Genomic DNA, 20,439 nt, shown 5'->3' with positions numbered 1-20,439 from the left:
AACATATTTGACCCCTGTGACCTTGAATATGGTTGAAGGTCATGCATTAGAACAAACTTTGTAGCCCTAATCATCTCAGTATGCTACTGGCCAAATATCATAACCCTGTGCATTTTGGTTATTCAGAAGAAGTTGTTTAATGTTTTTCACATATTTGACCCCTGTGACCTTGAATATAAGTGAAGGTCATTCCTTTGAACAAACTTGAAAGCCCTTTACCCCAGCATGCTACTGGCCAAAATTCATCACCCTGGGCATTTTGGTTATTCAGAAGAAGTTGTTTAAAGTTTTTTAACATATTTTACGCATGTGACCTTGAATATGGGTGAAGGTCATTTATTTGAACAAACTTTGTAGCCCTTTATCTCAGCATGCTACTGGCCAAATATCATTACCCTGGGCATTTTGGTTATTGAGAAGTTGTTTAAAGTTTTTAACATATTTGACCACTGTGATCTTGAATATGGGAGAAGGTCATTCATTTGTACAACCTTTGTAGCCCTTCATCTCAGCATGCTACTGGCCAAATATCATCACCCTGGGCATTTTGGTTATTGAGAAGAAGTTGTTTAAAGTTTTTAACATATTTGACCCCTGTGACCTTGAATATGGGTGAAGGTCATTTATTTGAACAAACTTTGTAGCCCTTTATCTCAGCATGCTACTGGCCAAATATCATTACCCTGGGCATTTTGGTTATTGAGAAGTTGTTTAAAGTTTTTAACATATTTGACCACTGTGATCTTGAATATGGGAGAAGGTCATTCATTTGTACAACCTTTGTATTCCTTCATCTCAGCATGCTACTGGCCAAATATCATCACCCTGGGCATTTTGGTTATTGAGAAGAAGTTGTTTAAAGTTTTTAACATATTTGACCCCTGTGACCTTGAATATAGGTGAAGGTCCTTCATTTGAACAAACTTTTTAGCCCTTCATCTCAGCATGCTACTGGCGAAATAATATCAACCTGGGCATTTTGGTTATTGAGAAGAAGTTGTTTAAAGTTTTTTAAGACAATTGACCCCTGTGACCTTGAATATAATTGAAGGTCATTCATTTGAACAAACTTGGTAGCCCTTCACCCAAGCATGCTACTGGCCAAATATCATATCCCTGGGCAGTTTGGTTATCGAGAAGAAGATGTTTAAAGTTTTTAACATATTTGACACCTGTTACCTTGAAAATGGGTGAAGGTCATTAATTTTAACAAACTTTGTAGCCCTTCATCCCAGTTTGCTTCTGACCAAATATCGACACCCCAGGCCTTTCGGTTATTAAGAAGAAGTCGTTTAATGTAAAATATTGACACCGGACGACGGGCGCCGCACCATGGCATAAGCTCACTTGGCACTTCGTGCCAGGTGAGCTAAAAAGGTTGAAAGATATATATAATTATCTTGTTACATATCTGTACCATTTACTCATTCACCCCTGAAGACACATTTGAACTCTTTCAATTCAAAGGTTGGAATAGTCCATTATGAAACAAACCTTTTAGTGAGATAGGTCATCTGTTGTGCTAGACCGCCGAAATTACCAGAAATAGCATATTCCCGATATTTGTCGTTGTTCATTGCAGTTATAAGGGTGTTTATAGTGGAACTCTTCCCGACTCCAGAAGGCCCAATTATGGCCACATTCAGCGGGTTTCTGCTATCAATATCGGGACCAAGTTCCTTGGCGATATCATTGTTCAACTTCTCTCTCCTTCGTTTAAGCTCAGCTTCGGGATCCTCCATTTTTCGTCGACGACGTGTGGACCTGCTTGTATCAGTGTCTGTATCTGACGTGTCGTCACCAAAGGAATACACATACCTGTCTGAAGTAGGATTCTGTCCGTCGTCCTTACCTCCCATGTTGGGTCCTTCAATAAAGCAAAAAGGGAAGCATAAATAAAGCAAGAGAGATGTATAAAATATACCAAAGAAATATTACTATTATTATTTTTATTTGATTCTTAAAGGCCCTTCAACACAGAAGAGGTAATTAGGGCCAATAAAAATAGACACGGCATCACAAGTGATACACATCCCCTCGCACTCACACATTGTGTGACATATGTATGAGGCAATGAATAGAAAATTCAATGATGTATAGCAGTATCTGCTCTAGCGACTGCATTCTTTGATGGATAAGAGATTTTTATTCCTTTGAGGAATGAAGTTTCAAAATCCCTCCAGTACTTTCTGTGAAATATAGCGATAACAAACTTTAATCAGAGTGCCGAGGGCGCTCAGGGATACTGTGTATGAAGGATTCAAATAATGGAATAAAGGAGGTGTTATATCAGTACAGAATGGCAGTAAAACATGAAGAACATGTTGTAGTAAGGGTCATAATAGCCCATTCCTTAATCTTAATTTTCAATAAAAATATATACAACAAGCAGAGTATTGCTAAAACAATATAGGTCCCTTACTGGCTACCATTAGCAGTATAAAATTAAGTAACGATGACCTTGACCCAACAGCCCTTAAATTGAAACATGTCTAATATTATATGGTCCTTAATTAGTGTTTCAAATCGATGGAAATCCTTCAAGGAATGAAGCTGCTACAGTGCAGACAATGATCTTTTTAAAAATAGTAACAGTGACCTTGACCAGACAACCCTGCAAACCAAAATTGTCCCGTAAGATTATGGGAAAGTTTACGATTAAATAAAAAAAAATATATAGATAATATAAATAAATATTTATGATATTATTCTTTTAATTTGTTATTACAATGTATCATGATTAATTATACAAAAAATTAAAACGAGATTGTATTATTTCCAGTGCATGTAATCACCGACTTATGCAAGTCACTTGTGTATCTCTCCTTCTCTTGATATTGTAACGAAGGTTAATTAAAGACCTATACAATTATTCAGTTTCTGGTTAATGTGAATAATATAAATATACAGATTTAATTATCTAGAGACTGTATTGGGAAGCTATCTACAAACACGTTAGGCACAGCTGCTGTTGCATTGGGAAGCTATCTATAAACTCGTTAGACACAGCTGCTGACGGCTACTTTAGTATAAGTCAACATTCTCTTTCACTTAGAGACTTTCCATTGAGACACAGAAAACATGAAGCCTACTTTATCAAGGACAGTTATATATTATCAAACGGTCGTTCAACAAGTCGTGAGCATGAAACTACGCAATGATGGACAAGGGGAGAAAACTCTTACACACACTTTAGAGTATTGGAATACGAGGCGTAGTAATTTGAACCACATATAGTTCGGAACTTTCACTGATTAAAAACGCCACTGTTAAAGATCTTAAGATATTTTCTTTGATTTTTTTTTGTCTTATACAGATATATTCTACCATATAAAGGGATAAAGTGTTGTTGTTGTTTTTTTGTGAAGAAATTATTCGGTCGAAAAAGCGTAATAATTTGAGATTGATATAGTTCATGATGCTCACTGAAAAAACTTGCCTTTTTGTAAAATTTGTACTTTTTTTCTTTGATTTATTGATCATTTTCATATGTATTTCATCATTTTATAGCATTAATCATACCATGAAATAATCAAAACAGGATTTAAAGATCTTCTGCGGAAGAAGAAAGTCTGTTGTTTGGTTTTGATTTGCCCAGGCTTGGCGAGGACCGCTATGAATGCTGTACACAGCATCCAAAAATCGAAGATGGCTGCCAAGATTAATTTTGTTTATTTCATGAGTTTGAAATATTAAACATGCAAAATTAAGGACCAAGGGGAACCTACAAAGAAAGTTTAAGAAAGATCCATCCAGCACTTACTAAGTAATAGCAATAATAAACCTTAACTGTCAAAATCCAATATGGCAACAGGTCAGCCATTTTGTTTGACCTATCAGTCTAAAAGTAAACTTGCACAACTAGGGACCAAGGGGAACTTACATAGAAAATTTGAGAAATATCCCTCAAGAACTTCCTGGGAAATAGCGATAACAAACCTTAACTGTCAAAATCCAAGATGGCCACTAGTCAGCCATTTTGTTTGATTAACCAGTCTCAAACGAAAACATGCACAATTAAGGGACCAAGGGGAACTTACATATTAAATTTGAGAAAGATTCCTCCAGTACTTTCTGAGAAATAAAGATAATAAGAATTGTTTAAGGATGAACGGATGGACAACGGACCACTCCCAGGGGGAAAAAAGGCACATTTGAGGTACGATTTAGGCACATTTTAGGTACGATTTAGCCCCATTTTAGGAATCCCTCAGCCAGGGGTAGGATTTAGGCACATTTAAGGTATACCTCATTCAGGGGTATGATGTAGGCACATTTTAGGTATCCCTCAGTCAGAGGTATCATTCACGTCCCCTTTCGGCACATTTAAGGTATTCCTCAGTCAGAGGTATTATTTAGGCACATTTTAGGTACGATTTAGGTACATTTTAGGTATACCCGGTCAGAGGTATAAAAAAGGCACATTTGAGGTACACTTTTTGGGGTCCCTAAGGCATGCTTTAGGTCCCCCAAAAAGTGTACGTCAAATGTGCCTAAATCATACCTCTGACTGAGGTATACCTAAAATGTTCCTAAATTGTACCTAAAATGTGCCTAAATCATACCTCTGACTGAGGTATACCTAAAATGTGCCTAAATCGTACCTAAATCATACCTCTGACTGAGGTATACCTAAAATGTGCCTAAATCATACCTCTGACTGAGGTATACCTATAATGTGCCTAAATCACCTCTGAAATCCTTTATAATCTAGCAGAGGGAATAAGGGATTTCATGCCAATTTGGTTCAGAGCATCCTAAGGCCAAGGCCACTAAATTTTGTATAAATGGTGGGTGGTGGCCCCCCTTATTAAAGGGCAAAGGAGTGGGGCCCAATAAGGGAAATAGAGGAAAAACTTTTAAAATCATTCTTCTTTTACGGTAGGAATAAAGGTGTTATATCCTAAATTTGTCTTGAGCATCCTTAGACTAATGGGATTCTATTTTGTATAAACGGTGGGTTCAGCCCCTTTGGCTTCAGAGAGGCAGAGATTTAGGGGAGAATTGGAGGTTTAAATCTTCAAAATCCTTTATCTTCTGTAACATTGGCAGGATTTTATCTAAATTTGGTCTCTGTGCCTCTTGTTGTGAATATAGTAGCGTTTTAAAGGAAAAGGTGACGGACACATGATGGACGCTGCGGAATGGCCTATTAATTTAGCTCACCATGCATGGTCCTTTGACTTATAATGATCCATGGAAACTCGGGACAAATTATTTTACCAGGGTGACATACTGGAAAGGATCAATATTATTGTCGGTATATACTCATTCAGTATAATGGAAGACTAGTATGCAAGAGGTCCCAATCTATCAAAGTTTACTTATATATCCTCTACAGAGAAGATGGGAGTCTAACTCCAAACCTTGGCATTCAAACATTGTATCATCCAACACTACCATACCTGCCAAGCTACCCTATTTCGTCGAGTTACACCCAAAATTGTAGTCCTTCGCCCACTTTAATAACTTCACACGCCGGGTTACAATTTTGACCCAGATTTTGTCAATTTCACCCGTTTTCGCCCAGAATCTTTTCATATACTATTAGAAGTTCCTGTAGTCACTTGGAATTATCTAAACTTTCCATCCTTTGTCATAAGAAAGACAATCTATTTCCTGTTTCTGTTTCTCACAGACAGGTAATTAAGTTGTTAGTTGTTGATATACATTGTACGTACTAGAACGGTTTTTACAAATGTTTATATATAGACCTTAAAATAAAATAAAAATATTAAAATATTCAAGTTCTAATTTATTATCTACTTTTCTTATATATTTTGCGAAAAAAGACGTCACATATGCTATGACCCTCTATTTTATTTTCAAAAGGGGTCATCAACCTCTTTCAGTATATTCAGGACTGGCAGGTATGCAATATCTATCTGATGCGCAGTGCTTGGCAGTAATTAAGGGATTACTCCTCTTGGTGTGTGAGGGGAACGTGACAACTAACACGTACAAACTAGTATCTGCAGAGTTACTGGCGTGTACGAGTCGGCGTAGGTCATTATACTGATGCCTCTATCAGTCAAAGTAAAGTACTTGTGTCTAGAAACATGCAGTTTATCTTCATAGATATTTCTCCTGTGAATTTGATGGTTGGATGAAAGTATTCGCGTAATCAATAAACTTGTCAGGAAGTGACTCCAGGTCAAATGTCATTGTGGTTGGATTAAACAATATTTCATTTTCTTCATATCACGGACTTTAAGATAATCTCATTGATTCCATGGTAATATACATTAATATATAACAAGTACACAGGTATAGGAATATAAGGATCTGGCAACAACATTTTCAATCTTATATAAAGCCATCTCCTAGAATGTAATTACAAAATAGAAGTACTTCAACATACAGTTAGTTAACATATATAAATTGTTAAAATTTACAGATGATGATAACACTAACCATGTGATTCACCAAACATCATCATCAGGTAGAAAGGTCGTTGTGGTAAAATAAACTGTTTTACCATTGTCTTTAATGCCAAATAAGCATTAACTGTTTTTGTAGAATCTATTTCTCAAATTATAATAATTTCACCAAAAGAGAACCGAAATAATTTGACAATAAAATGAAAAAGTACCTTCTCAGTTTGATATGTCATTTTGATAACAAAAAAAGTGTGACTTAAGCAAGTCTACTTATTCGGAACTTTACCCAGAAAGCTTCCGAATGTCATTCAGGGAATCCTACTTTCGTTTTCGTGTAGCACAAAAACGATGACGAAATTTAAATGAAAGTATTCATTCATATTAGCTAAATTATATTTGAAATATCTTAAGCAACGAATATACAATACAAAACTATCAATCATGTATTCCTTATATTTCTAATGTTCTATAAATAGACAGGTGCGACATTCAGTTTTTTTTATAAACCTTGGGAATTTTACAGATGTTAACCTCTTCCAAAATCAAATATAACCATAGAACATGTTGGTTATAGCTAATAATAATGACAATTCGCCGTATGGTTGACATGCTTAAAATAAATGACACGACAGAGTTTGACGCAAACCAAATGTTACTTTCTCGATAACAGCTCAGGCTGCGAAAACTTACAACCGACATTGAAAGAAAAACCGTGTTAGTTTAAATGTGAACGATGCACAAACCTTTAAATTATGTGTTGACAATGACATGGCCTTACCTGATTATGTCAAGAAAATTCAACAAAACTTCTCCGGTATTGTCTAGGACCTACAGTGTATTGGTCTAATTATGTCTGTGTCAGCCAAATCTATACAACACCTATACAAATGTATTCATCCGCATTGAATTAAAAAGCGCCCATAAATAACTATTTCAAATATGAAAAGAATATAACATAACAACCCTGCTTTTCTTGTAAAATAAAACGGGATTGAACATTATTTTGTCATTTAACATTATAAACGCTTCATGTAAATTATGGACTATTTGTTTAAGCGGATTATTAGGCGATTCGCTCACTTAGAACAAAACGTATCGTGTTCTGATTGGGACTTTCGGTTCGCTATTGGACGGAGTGCGAAGCATGAAGTGAAAGTAGCAGTGAGAAAAACCAATTTGTAGAAGAATTTGGCGAGGTTTTCCCTTTTTCAGTTTTAGAACTGCGATTGCAATTGTTGCAAAATTCTTCAGTAATGTTAGGTAAGTATAGTAAATATTGTTTATTAATTATCTTATATGATATAACCATGTTGAGGGATACTTAGTTTATTAGCTCACCTTGTCCGAAGGACCAAGGACAACTATTGCCATACCGTGGCATCCTTCCGTTATTTGTCATACGTCGTCTGTCAACCATCGTCCGTCCCATCTATCGGCAACTTTTTTCAAATGGCTTCTTAATCTTCTGACCACTAATTGGAATTTAACTAAATTTGACTGGAAGCATATCCCCACTTCCCAGATAGCACACCGCCGATGGGCCAACGTTGGCCCAACAAAACTGTACCATTGGCCCAATGTAGACATACAACATTGGCCCAACAGCATTTTGTCCGTTGGCCCAACGTTGGGCCACTGGTGGCAGAAAATTCTGTTGGCCCAACGTTGGGCCATGGTCTGAAAATATTGTTGGCCCAACATTGGGCCACCGTCTGATAATACTAAAATTGTACTGCTATAACAACGCCCGGTATATTTTACATTTCTGTCTGTTTAAGGTGGCTCCACACATCGTCATCAGCGTCCATTTTCGTGACGTACTTCCGGAAAAAGTACAGCTCGGACTCAATTATCTTGATCAAAATGTGCTTGTACACCGTGTCGTCATTTCCGTATTGTGTATCGGGCATTCAATATCTTAGTGCAAATTATAGTAACACCTGGGCCGTTTTCGTTTAAATGGTCAAACCGCTCGGACCACTGTTGTTTGTTTATTAAATAAGGTCGGACCTACTAATCTGATGCTGCTTTCAGGCGAGCCTTGAGAAAGCCTTGCAAGGCCTGCAATACACATTTGCAGGTCCGCCAGGATTTAAACCCAAATTGTTACATTTATAAACGGTCAAACCGGTTGCTCCGCATAAACGAACAGGCCCCCTGGTAAACAATAGTACACATGCGTGCCGATGATATGTCAACACCCGATATCGAGATTTTACCGGGAAATGTAGCTTTCGAATTCATAGACATAAACAGACTCACGGAAAGACAGTGACATGAGACCAAACGAACTCAAGAAGGTTATATAGGAAACGCATGGAATGCGGATGTAACGACCTCACATGTGCAACACGAGTTCATAAGCTCGAGGTCGTTACGATTTTCGCTGTTGAGGGAGCTTCTCTCTGTCGATTAAACAGTCTGCGACGTTAGGCACTGGTCCGATGCCCACGACTAGTAAATTTAAGTCTGGACTAGTATTGAAAATATTTAACTAGTCCGACTGGAATAGTGGCAATTTTCCTCCAAAATAATGGAAATATTATTAATGGTATATATTTTGCACTATAAAGCTTGTCACAAGTTCTAATCCTATCGTAAAATACAGTATTCGTCAAAGCTTCGAAGTTTCGATCGCGAAACTGGGTTCTGGATTTTAGTAGTTACCGAATATTACTTCCGGTTTATAACCACGTGAAACCAACCATGGCGATGTTGCTAAGTTGGAGGAAAGGTTAAAAACCAGCTAAGCCTGTCCGTGAACAGACAGAAAAAAATGCTCTAACACGAAAGAAAAAATTTCGGTTCTGGCTAGTGCTTAAAGGCTCGATGGAAACAACAGTAATACTGTATTAGAGATAATTGGCGATCACATTCCGTGCTCCGTTTGTTAAGTTAATTATTGGGGGACATTTTGTTTTTAGTTCTAATAACTTTCCAATTTAGATCACAATTTACACTTCATGCTGTAAAAAAGACCAGTCTGTAATTTGGACTAGCAAAATCACAGTTGGACTATTGAAATTATGGGTTCACTAGTCCAAATGACTAGTAAGGAAAATAGTTAACGTCACAGACTGATTAAATCGTGTTTACAAATGTACAGTCCTCTTACTCTGTGAATATAATGTTTTGTAAAATATCAAGATACCTATGAAATGCATGTGTGAGTGCACGTGAGAACGGCATACAATGCGATAGCCTCTGGTCACATATGTACCTGACATGTAATTATAAGTATAATGTGAGTTAACGTACTGTGGAATGACGTCCAAAGTGTACATGACTGAGGGTAATTTGGTTCCATTAAAGAACAATAAATTGATAATTTTGATATCATATTTTTGATTTATTTCCATCATTTTTGTTATATGTAAACAGGGACAACTGTCATTGTGTAAATGTCACCCCTCTGCAAAAAGTTCCGATTTTTTTCAAGGAAGATAACTCTCACCCGGATCAAAGTGATTGTAAAATGTAAAATAAATTAATTATAAAGCCATTGTGTATATTTTGTTCAATTTCCCATTCTATATGTATAGATCTTTGTGTCCTGTTTGCTTTTAGCTTGTAGATAATAACTTTTATCCGTACAAATTCAATAAAAAACACTTTGTGTAACATGTGTTACATATTTTGCGATAAAATAAAATATTTGTAGGGTTAATTAGAAATGCTTCTTTTCATTTTATTATTGTTGTTATTGTTCCGAACAATGTCACACACACAAAAAAACGGAAAACATTAAAATTGACGAAAATTCAATTTTTTGGTATTTTTTCCAAAAAAGTCCCCAAACTATCGGAGTGTTTAGATTTTCATAAAATCAACTCTACATAGTTGCATAACCATTATGTGAAAGTTTCAACAAATTTTGCTGGTTAATTGCGGAAGTGTGGAGCCACCTTAAAATACAGTTTAGAGTTTAGCGGTTTCGTTTTGTATTTCAACCAAACAAGAGTACCGGTACCTTTCCCTGCAAATATGCAAATCGGGATCTGGAATTATCCAATCACGATTTTCATCACTCTACATGCCAATATGTCACATGGGCAGATGGTGCGAACAGGACATGGGGCTAAACAACCAGAATTTGAATTCAATGAGTTGTCAATGAAAATTGAATGTAGATCTTATATTATATTCAACTTTTATCATTTACACGTTTTCATCCTACTCGTAGATAATTGCTGATACATCAGTAATTTACTTTTGTCAAGACATTGCAACACATACCCGTTTCCAATTTTTCCCGATATCCGTAAGACTATGGTTCGATGATCAGTTAATTTCCAATCGTGGGCCAACGGCGAGATGCGGTCGTTGGCTATGCAGCTAAACTCCGCCGTTGGGCCAACGGCGAGATGCGGTCGTTGGCAATGCAGCTTAACTCCGCCGTTGGGCCAACGTCGATATGTGATCGTCGCATCGCGCCGTTGGCCTGACAATGTCATGCTATCTGGGTTATAGGTAGTGGAGAATCAAAATTGTTCAAATTGAGGGGCTGACCCCCAGGGGGCAGAAGTGTGGGGCCAAATGAGGTAGTTTGGCAGTATTGCTTTTTAAGCGACTTCTCTCCGACTGAAATTAAGAGAAGGATCCTTCTCTTAGTGGGCACAAAACGACTTGAAAACGTTGTAGTAATGTCAGGACATAACGTTGCATTAAGGTAGCAACAACGTTGCAAATGAAAGTTTGCAGGACCTTTTCATGTAACATTCGCAAAACGTTTGTGTGTAACATTTTGACAACGTTTTGTTAACGTTGTACTGACGTTGTCGCCACGTCGTATTTATAATCCAATATATACAGGAGATCATTTACCTTTTTACCTCTTCGTCAACACCGTTTTTAGCTTGAAGTAGCTGATGTAGGCACATATTGGTTCGGTAACATACTGTTAACTTGTTGTGTACGTAGCATAAAAACTGGGATAAAACTTGGACGGTATATTTTTCCAAAAAGTGGTTAAACGAGATTTAAAACAGTTTAGAGATGGGGCTTCTACTACTGTGTTGGGAAAGGAGTTCCAGAATCCACCACTCTTCTACTAAAAACATTTTGAGTGACCCTGGTCCTGCTCTGTTTCTTGAATAGTTTTGTTGTTGTTTCCCCTTGTTGTTGTTTGTGCAAAGGTAAATAATTTATCTTTATCAAGTATATCAATGTTGTTGATTATTTTGTAAACCTCGATCTACTAGATCATTGCGTTTTCTTCTATATTCCAATGTAGGTAGGCCTAGACACGGAGGTTATCCAGTTTGTCCAGTCTATTTCAGGAAAGTTGAAGTCTCCTGTGATTCAGATGTGGCTGTTGTTCCTGGATGATATCTCGGCTAACAATTTTAGTAGATTTACAAAATTTTCTTGTGTTGCATTGGGACTTTTGTAAATATTTATCAGAAGAATTATTTCTGTAGTGGTTGCTTTCACACTCTGTATATTCATCAAATAATGTGGTGAATTCAGCTCTTTCAACTGTTTTCTTTTCGTCGACGTAGATTATGGTGCCCGTCCACCGTCGTCTTTGCCAATAAAGCATTTTTAGCCAGGTATTTCGTAGAACTTGTGTTATCCACAGGTGTGGAGTTTACTTTATGGTGAATTTCTGATAGCAATATGATATTAGGAGATCTTTCTTCTATCAGTACCTTCAATTCTTCGTATTTGCTGGTCGTCAATATGTCGACGTTAGAGTAAAAGACGAGGAGGTTGTTAAAAGCTTCAGTATTTACAGATTTAAAACTGTCATCCTATATAGGCTGTTCGTTTGGGAGTTACGGGTCGATGTTAGTAGCTGTGTATTGGGAATTCCTCCTACTATTGTTTGGTCAGTGTTGCCGTCTGTAATGAATGTTTCAAGTTCATAGTAAGCCGAACTCGAAAACACGTTCTCATGTTGCAGTGACGTCTCTGACCTTATCAGGCTAAGACAGTCCATACTAGTTCTGGAGGGGGTAGGTGACATAGGTTGTGTTCTGCCTGCAACAATTTCATCATCCGTGGTTTCTAGGATAACCTTATATCGTAACAAATACCTTAAATGCATTCACATTTGCTATGCTGATATGAATCACAACACATCAACATACTAAGCAAATTATAAGATGCCCTGTAATGCAGTCGAATAAAAAACGACAAACACAGCGTTACAAGTGCAAATGTTTAATTGAAAGTTTGAATACGTTTGCAAATATCAACTATTTGAGTAAAAAATGGTATAAGTTTTTGGACTACCCATAAGCACAGATAATTGATCTTGATACGAGAATGCATGTGTCAGATGTTTTCACACACGCTCTGTCGATTTGTTTGTAAACGAAAACTTCAACAATAACTTACCTTAGTTGATATTGAAACATCTTTAAACATTCAGAATTTGGAGCTAGCTATTAACAATAATCCAGTTTGGGTGACTCTATGACCAGTGGTCAGTTTGAATCGAATGGGCAAACAAAAAACCGGAAGTACAAAATACCGCTCAAATATTTGTGTTATATTTTCTTTCCATCTTTATAAACCAATTTCAACTTATTTATGATATTTTTATGCAACTTGGATGCTACGGATATCAAAAATAACCTAAAGGATTAATCATATTTTTTTGGGGATACTGCCCTATTAAACAGACAAACTTTCAAAATAAGGGGAGACAACATCAAAGTACTATGCTCGTTATATCGCTGCTTCAGTAAGAACAGCTTTATCATTATTGAAATGTTTGCTTAGCCATTACTGGAATAATTTTTAAATGCAATATTTCAAAAAAGATCTCTTTGGAAAAATCTTGTTACATATATACCGTAATTGATATCAATTTTATGAAATTAACGTAAATAATTTCCACATACATCTCAATTTTACTCATTCGCCTCGCTACGATCGTTGTGTTTTATACTGTTGATAAAAAGTATGTTCTGACCAGGATAAGACGTTTTCCGAACGTTCTCCTGACGTAGTGTGGCCACTGGGTTATATTTAGATGCTTGGCATTTAATAAAAGAGTACAAATGAAGGGACTGTCACCCCAGGGGGCAGAGGGGTGAGGTATAAAAGTGGTAATTTGGCGATATTGCTTCAAGCGACTTCTCAGAAATAAGAGGAGAGTTATTTTAATTATTGGGTCCTTACTTTGAAATGGTTGAGATCCCAAACCCATAGCCATTTATACAGTTGTTGAACATAAAGATCCAGGTGATCAATACAGGCCCCCTGGGCCTTTTGTTACCTCTTCCTGACTGTATGCCCCTTAATTAACATGCTTGAAGGTACATGTTGCATTCTTTAATTCTTTGTACCAGATTTTGACGAATGTTGGCGAGCAGGTAGCTAGATCAATGGATAGAATATCCATCTAGAGCTCAGAGTACATACAATAGCCTTAATTATGGACCCCCCCCCCACTATATATTGACAGATGATGCTAGTACCTGTGCTCGTAGGGTCCTGGGTTCGAACCTAGGTCTGACCGCTGCATTCTTTCTTCTCCATGAAATTATGATACAGAAATTGTCAACAATTGTGTGTTTAGTGTGCTTGGATTTTGATCAATTTCAAACTTGGCCTTGGTTTTGGATATTGTACAAGTTTTTTCCAAGTCTCATGAAAAAGCAGGCTGTTTTGCAGAAAATGAATTGTGGACAGTTGTTCCCTTTATGATTATGTGTCCTGTCAGAAATAAAACGTTTGTGACAATTAGGTAAGCACAGACATAAATTCATAAAATGAAAGTGTATTTGAAATGACAACAAAATATTTGGAAAAGTATACTCTCATTTAATAAAAAGTAAAAGATTCACAAAACAATTGTCGGGACATTAAGCTTTTGGTTGATATTCAGAGCCACCTAACCATAAAACAGTGGCATGATTTTGGAAAGCAGAAAACTAGTAGCTGTGTTGTACATCAATATAAAATGAACCCTTTCCATGTGTTTTTCAATTTTATAAAACTATAAAAAATCAACATACATGTGGTATGCACACAGCGATGTGTACAATTTCAAAGCAACAAAACTGGTCCTGGACCAGAACTGAACCCCTGACCATAAAACAATCTAATTAAAATTAGATCACTGTATCTGTAGGTAATAATAATATATTATATATAAACTTTGAATGTAAACAACCTAAGAAAGTGTAAGTAATGTATTGAGTCCCTTGATCAAACACCAAAAGCAAAACCGAGTTCAAACAGTTTCTTACACAAACCAAAAACTTACTGTGTATAACTCCAATACAAAACATGGATGGGTGGGTCATATGCTCACAGATTTTCATTGTTTTCACAGTGTACACTAGTACTGTTACCTGAACCACACAAGTTGATAAGGTAGTTGTAATACCATCCCTCCTACACCAGCTGTCTCACTTCCTCTAGTAACCACTTCTCCCCATAACATGTGTACACTGTTACCTAGCTGAACCACACCCTCAGGTAAGTTGATAAGGTAGGTGTAATACCATTCCTCCTACACCGGCTGTCTCACTTCCTCTAGTAACCACTTCTCCCCCAAACATGTGTACACTGTTACCTGAACCACAACCTCAGGTAAGTTAATAAGGTAGGTGTAATACCATCCCTCCTACACCAGCTGTCTTACTTCCTCTAGTAACCACTTCTCCCCCAAACAGATGAAGGTAAAAAGGGGAAAAGAACTTCTGACCAGTGGGTCTTTTGACAGTCAGTTTTCATCATTTGTCATGTGAAACAGAAAAGAGATGAAAAGGGCAATAATGATTCCTTTGATTGCATAGTTTTTAACATTTACCATGTGTAACAGAAAAGAGATGAAAAGGGCAATAATGATTCCTTTGATTGTGGAAGTCAGAAGCAGGACATGTCTAGCTCCTGGTTGTTTTGGAGCTTCAGGAATGATCTCTGGCTCCCTAGGGGGCTTACCCTTCTCCTCCACGTCGGTATATATTTCCCGTCCAGCTTGTACCTCATACACCTGGTCCAGGATCTGCAAAAGATTTTTATAAATTAGTCGCTACTTTGATTCAGGAGTCACAAATCCTGAGGATTAATGTTTACCGGTTTAAAAAAAAGCACTTGTATAAAACCTTCCTTTAAATTTCAGCCCAAATAGAACTTCAGCTCAGTTTGACAATTCTTAGACAACAATTATTGTAATCTATCTTGGATTCTAAAGTGACCCAATAAACAGCAACATTTTAAGAAGTTTCTGGGTCAATATGGCTGATCAGGAGGACTCCTCTGAGAAGGCCTGATGTGGCATCAATATGCTGCTTACTGTGTAATGAGAAGAATTGTGTTTTCCATCCAAAGGAAAATCAAAAACTTATTTGAGAACCATCTTGGCAGGCAACACAGCATGAAGGACTTACAAATGTAGCCCACTCCTAAAACCTGTATTTCAACACATGAGGCAAAGGTCAAAGGTCAAACAGAGGTGGTTGTGTTCCCATTTCGATACTCAACATCACTGTTAGTAGCACACAATTACAAATTGATCTGATGAAAGTTGAGATAGTGAAAAAATGCTGCAGCCAATCAGAGACAGAGGTCAGTCATTACATATTATGAATTGCGCCAAAAATAACTATTTTGCCATGGATATTTCAGATATTTGTAAGAGGTTTATAATTAGTGAGCCAGGCTTGCTAAATAATTCTGTTTAAGTTGCAAATGGGGCAGTGGAAAGAATACAAGATAATTAAAAACAGTTATATCCTACCTGTCTGAGGAATTTCAGGGCAGGAACATCAATTTTTGGCAGATACGTTTCCAGGCGTTCATCAGCTTCATCCACATCACTACAGTAATTAGACAGTCGGGCGTAACGCTGTGTGGCACCAACCAAACCCAAACATTCAAGGAATTGTTTCTCTCTATCCTTGAACTCCGATGATTCAAGATCAACTCCATCAATTTTGGTCAAAATTCCAAAGACTGGGATTGCTGTGGAAATATGAAGGTTAAACAATAAGTTGTTGTTGTTGCTGGAGTAACTAAGGTCGATAGTGGGGAAATAGATTGGAATGGGGGGTTAACTAGGGTCAATGGTAGGGAAACAGATGGGGGTTGGAAAAACTAGGGTCAATGAAAAGGAAATCAACGGGGGTGGGGGGTAACTAGGGCCAATGGTTGAGAAATTAATGGGGTCAGAAAACTAGGGCTTATGGTTGGGAATGGATTGGGGTGATGTAACTAGGGTCAATAGTGGGGAAATGGATGGGGATGGGGTAACTAGGGTCAATAGTGGGGAAATGGATGGGGATGGGGTAACTAGGGTCAATAGTGGGGAAATGGATGGGGATGGGGTAACTAGGGTCAATAGTGGGGAAATGGATGGGGATGGGGTAACTAGGGTCAATAGTGGGGAAATGGATGGGGATGGGGTAACTAGGGTCAATAGTGGGGAAATGGATGGGGATGGGGAGTTAGGGTGCTTTCATATACCACAGCTGATGTAAAATCCAATTTTTTAAGAAATATTGGCATAACATTTGTGTAATGGGATCAGAAAAAGAGCAACAGAAAACTATAAGTTATAGAGATGGGGTGTCACTTTACCGATGGGAGGAGGGATTGCTTTCTTCATAAAGGTGTTTTGGCCATAAAACTACCAAATCTGTTGCTAACAAAACTTACTCATTTTTACTTTTCCGGCTTTAGCTCCAACAGGATTGGCAGCTGACATGATACATTTAATGAGATTTTCTGGAATGGTCTGTCTCGCTGAGGCCACAACAATGATTCTGTCAACCTTGGGCCGCCTATATGTAGCCAACCAAAATAACAAAAGCACCTTGATATTAAGCAATTATGGCCAAAGACTCTCAATGAAAGTAGTATAGCAAATAAGATCTTAATGATAGGGCCAATCCCCGAAGCCAGTCCTGCCAGCATATGTGTATCAAAATGTCCATGCTCAGTAATTGTATCTACATGTATTATGATAGGGCGGGGATCTCAAAGGTTTCCATGTTATGACACAGGGACAGAGTCCCAAAGGGTGGGGGCAGACCCAAGGGTCAATTAAAATACATGTACCATGACTGTATTCATTCATTTATGCCCAGCAATTGTAAATATGGCGAAAGGGTGGGGATTTCAATAGTTTCAAAGTTATGTACAAGGAACAGGCCCCTTGGGGTGTGGCCAGATCCCAGGGTCAATTCTTATTTCATTATAATATCAGTCACTTTGTGCCTATCAATTGCATATGTACGGTTATGGGGTGGGGATCTCATCTGTTTAAAAGTTATGACCAAGCAATTTAGTCTCCATGAGCGGGGCTTGACCCTGGGGGATTCTAGTAGAATATGTGTATACATTGTTTTTGTCTCTTTAAACTTAGCAATTTTATATATGGTTATAAGGTTAGGATCTTAATTATTTCTATGTTAAAAATATGATTCGGCCCTGCCCAGCAACCCCCTGGGGGTGGGGTCAGCCCTTCAAATGGTAAAATTTGAAATCACACCAAATGATACTGCATCCAACCAAAAGAAGTGGACATTTCAACTTGAATGTATTTGCTATTTCCTGTTATAAACAAAATATTTGTTATTTGGGGCTATCTTTTATGGTGTATATTTTTTCCAGTGTCCATGCGTAGATACCCTACCATAGCAACAAAACTGCATTGCTATGCAGAGATGCATATAGCCAGAATTTAGTGTTTTTTGTCAGTTAGTATGTAGAAATGAAAGCCTCCGCATGTGACAAAAATTCCTTTCTACGAATGAACACTGGTATAACAATGTTTAAGCATGTCAATTATTTGTTTGTTTGTGGCTGGCGGAGGCTTTAAAAAATTGCATAATTGAAGAGCGTTTAGTTAATTTCTTTCAAAATTGACATTTTTCAACCAAATGGCGCACAACAGTTATAATATTCACGCATTTTATTATGAAGACGCATGTTTATGTCTCTCTTTGTAATGCCATATCTCCTAAACTGGTTGTCGAATGAATTTGAAATTTATAAATTTGCGTGCTACATTTATTCCAGATTACGAATATATCAACTAATTCTAAATCCCTGATGATCCCGCCTCTAGTCCTTTGTTTGATATTCATCCCTTAGTTCCAGAAAAGAAAACACTTAAAGCAATATGATCCAAGTGCCCTTTTTGGCCCACCCCTCACTGCCTCAGTCCCCGAGGGGAACAGCCCCTCCATTTGTACACTTCTGAATCCCCACCACATGAGAACACTTCCAACCAAATAAAGATGATACCCATCTCCTAATTCCAGAGAAGATGTCACATTCATTATAGCCAAATTACCCATTTTTGGCCCCATCCTCAGCCTCCCGGGGGTGAGCACCTCCATTTGAACTATTCTCAATTCAAAACACCTGAGAATGCTTTCAACCAGATATGTTTGATATCCATCTCTAAGTTCCAGAGAAGAAGTCTCTTAAATCAATATGGCCATATGACCCCTTTTTGGCTCCACCCCGGCCCTCAGCCCCTTGGGAGGTCAGACCCTCCACTTCTATAATTTTTAATACTCACCACCTTACAATGCTTCCAGCCAAATATGATATATATCATTTAGTTTCAGAGAAGACATTTTGAGCAGCATGGTCAAATGACTCCCTTTTGGTATGCCCCTAACCCCTCTGGGGGGTCAACCCCTCCGTTTGTAAAATTCTGAATACCCACCACTTAAGAACTCTATTGCGATGGAGAGATAATTACAAGTAACAGAGCCAAATTAACACCTATCCTGGTTTTACTTAATTCCCCATGTGATTATACCTTTAAGCTGTCTTCGACAGGTAGACGTCCATAGAGGACCCTTCGTAATAATTCTCTGTTCAAGTCGTTGTCTGTATCTTCAAAGCCAGCAATGTCAATGAATGTTAGATAGCATGCATCAGGGTGTACAGGTGCTTTGGAGCAGCTCTTGGGAAAGCTTCAAAAACAGAAAGTCGTAAGTTACAATTGGCTCAATAAAATGTTATCAGCTCTGTATTGTACTGAGCTATTTATCTGCTGTAAATATTCCGCATAGAAAACATGTATGCATAAACTTTGTCTGTTTTACGTCAGTAATGCATTAAGTGTTATTAACTTATACAGATCACTGTTGTTGGCCCAGATTGTGATGCGTCAAATAGGTCAATACAGGAGACTTGAGAATCCTGAGAAACCCACATGATCAGGCAAGTGTCCCCATTATTACCCTTTTCGTGTTTGATCAAGGAATCAAATACCTGGCTGTCTTGGTCAAATGCTTGTGTGCTATTTATTGTACAATCCTAGATAAATTTGAAATCAAATCCTGACAACAAACCATATAGCAGGATATTTCAACGATTTTACGGGTCAATATTGTGATTGCGAAAATATAATCTTCAGAATAAAATGACAAGCGTAAAAATAAGCTGCAATAACAAAACTTCATAACCTTAATGTCGTCATGATTAAACAACATTACTGTTGTGACTTTATTTAATTTGTACACTAAACCTGGTTAATCCAGGTGAAATAGTATAGAAAATATGCCCTGGACAAAAAAAAAGTAAAGGTCAAAGGTCAAGTCATAGTCAAGGGCCAAGTGAGGTTATGCCATGGTGATATTTGGCCAGTAGCACGCTGGGATGAAGGTATACCAAGTTTGTTCAAATGAATGACCTTGACTTATATGCAAGGTCACAGGGGTCAAATATGTTAAAAACCTTCAAACAACTTCTTCTGAATAACCAAGAGGCCTAGGGTTAAGGTATTTGGCCAGTAGCATGCTGGGATGAAGGGCTACCTAGTTTGTTCAAATGAATGACCTTGACCAACTTTCAAGGTCACAGGGGTTGAAATATGTTAAAATCTTCAAACAACTTCTTCTCAATAAGCAAAAGGGCCAGGGTACTGAAATTGGGCCTGTAGCATGCTGGGATGAAGGACTACCATGTTAGTTCAAATGAATGACCTTGATCCACTTTCAACCTAATGTCCTTGTTCGACAATCAAGGTCAGAGGCGTCATATGTTTAAATCTTTTAATAGGTTCTTATGAAATCTTAAGATTACAAGTGTTAGATTAATAACAGGTGAGCGATGCAGGCCCATTGGGCCTCTTGTT

At 37.6% G+C, this 20,439-nt stretch overlaps 2 protein-coding genes across 3 annotated transcripts in view; one reads left to right on the top strand and one right to left on the bottom strand.

Moving 5' to 3' along the window:
- LOC110461013 overlaps positions 1-7,275 on the bottom strand; it is an 18,525-nt gene extending 11,250 nt beyond the window's left edge. The window contains exons 1-2 of the mRNA XM_021514277.1: positions 7,159-7,275; positions 1,495-1,867 (exon numbers count right to left, since the gene is read on the bottom strand). Of these exons, the coding sequence (XP_021369952.1) occupies positions 1,495-1,859 (365 nt within the window). The 5' untranslated portion in view covers positions 1,860-1,867; positions 7,159-7,275. The remainder of the gene's footprint in view (positions 1-1,494; positions 1,868-7,158) is intronic.
- Positions 7,276-7,475: 200 nt separating this feature from the next.
- LOC110461012 overlaps positions 7,476-20,439 on the top strand; it is a 38,957-nt gene continuing 25,993 nt past the window's right edge. For both annotated transcript variants that reach the window (XR_002464073.1, XM_021514276.1), the window contains exon 1: positions 7,476-7,640. The gene's annotated coding sequence lies outside the window, so the exon portion shown is untranslated. The remainder of the gene's footprint in view (positions 7,641-20,439) is intronic.

This window comes from Mizuhopecten yessoensis, unplaced genomic scaffold (genome assembly GCF_002113885.1).
Source record: "Mizuhopecten yessoensis strain PY_sf001 unplaced genomic scaffold, ASM211388v2 scaffold10533, whole genome shotgun sequence".
Classification (NCBI taxonomy): domain Eukaryota; kingdom Metazoa; phylum Mollusca; class Bivalvia; order Pectinida; family Pectinidae; genus Mizuhopecten; species Mizuhopecten yessoensis.
This window is presented reverse-complemented; position numbering and strand designations above follow the sequence as displayed.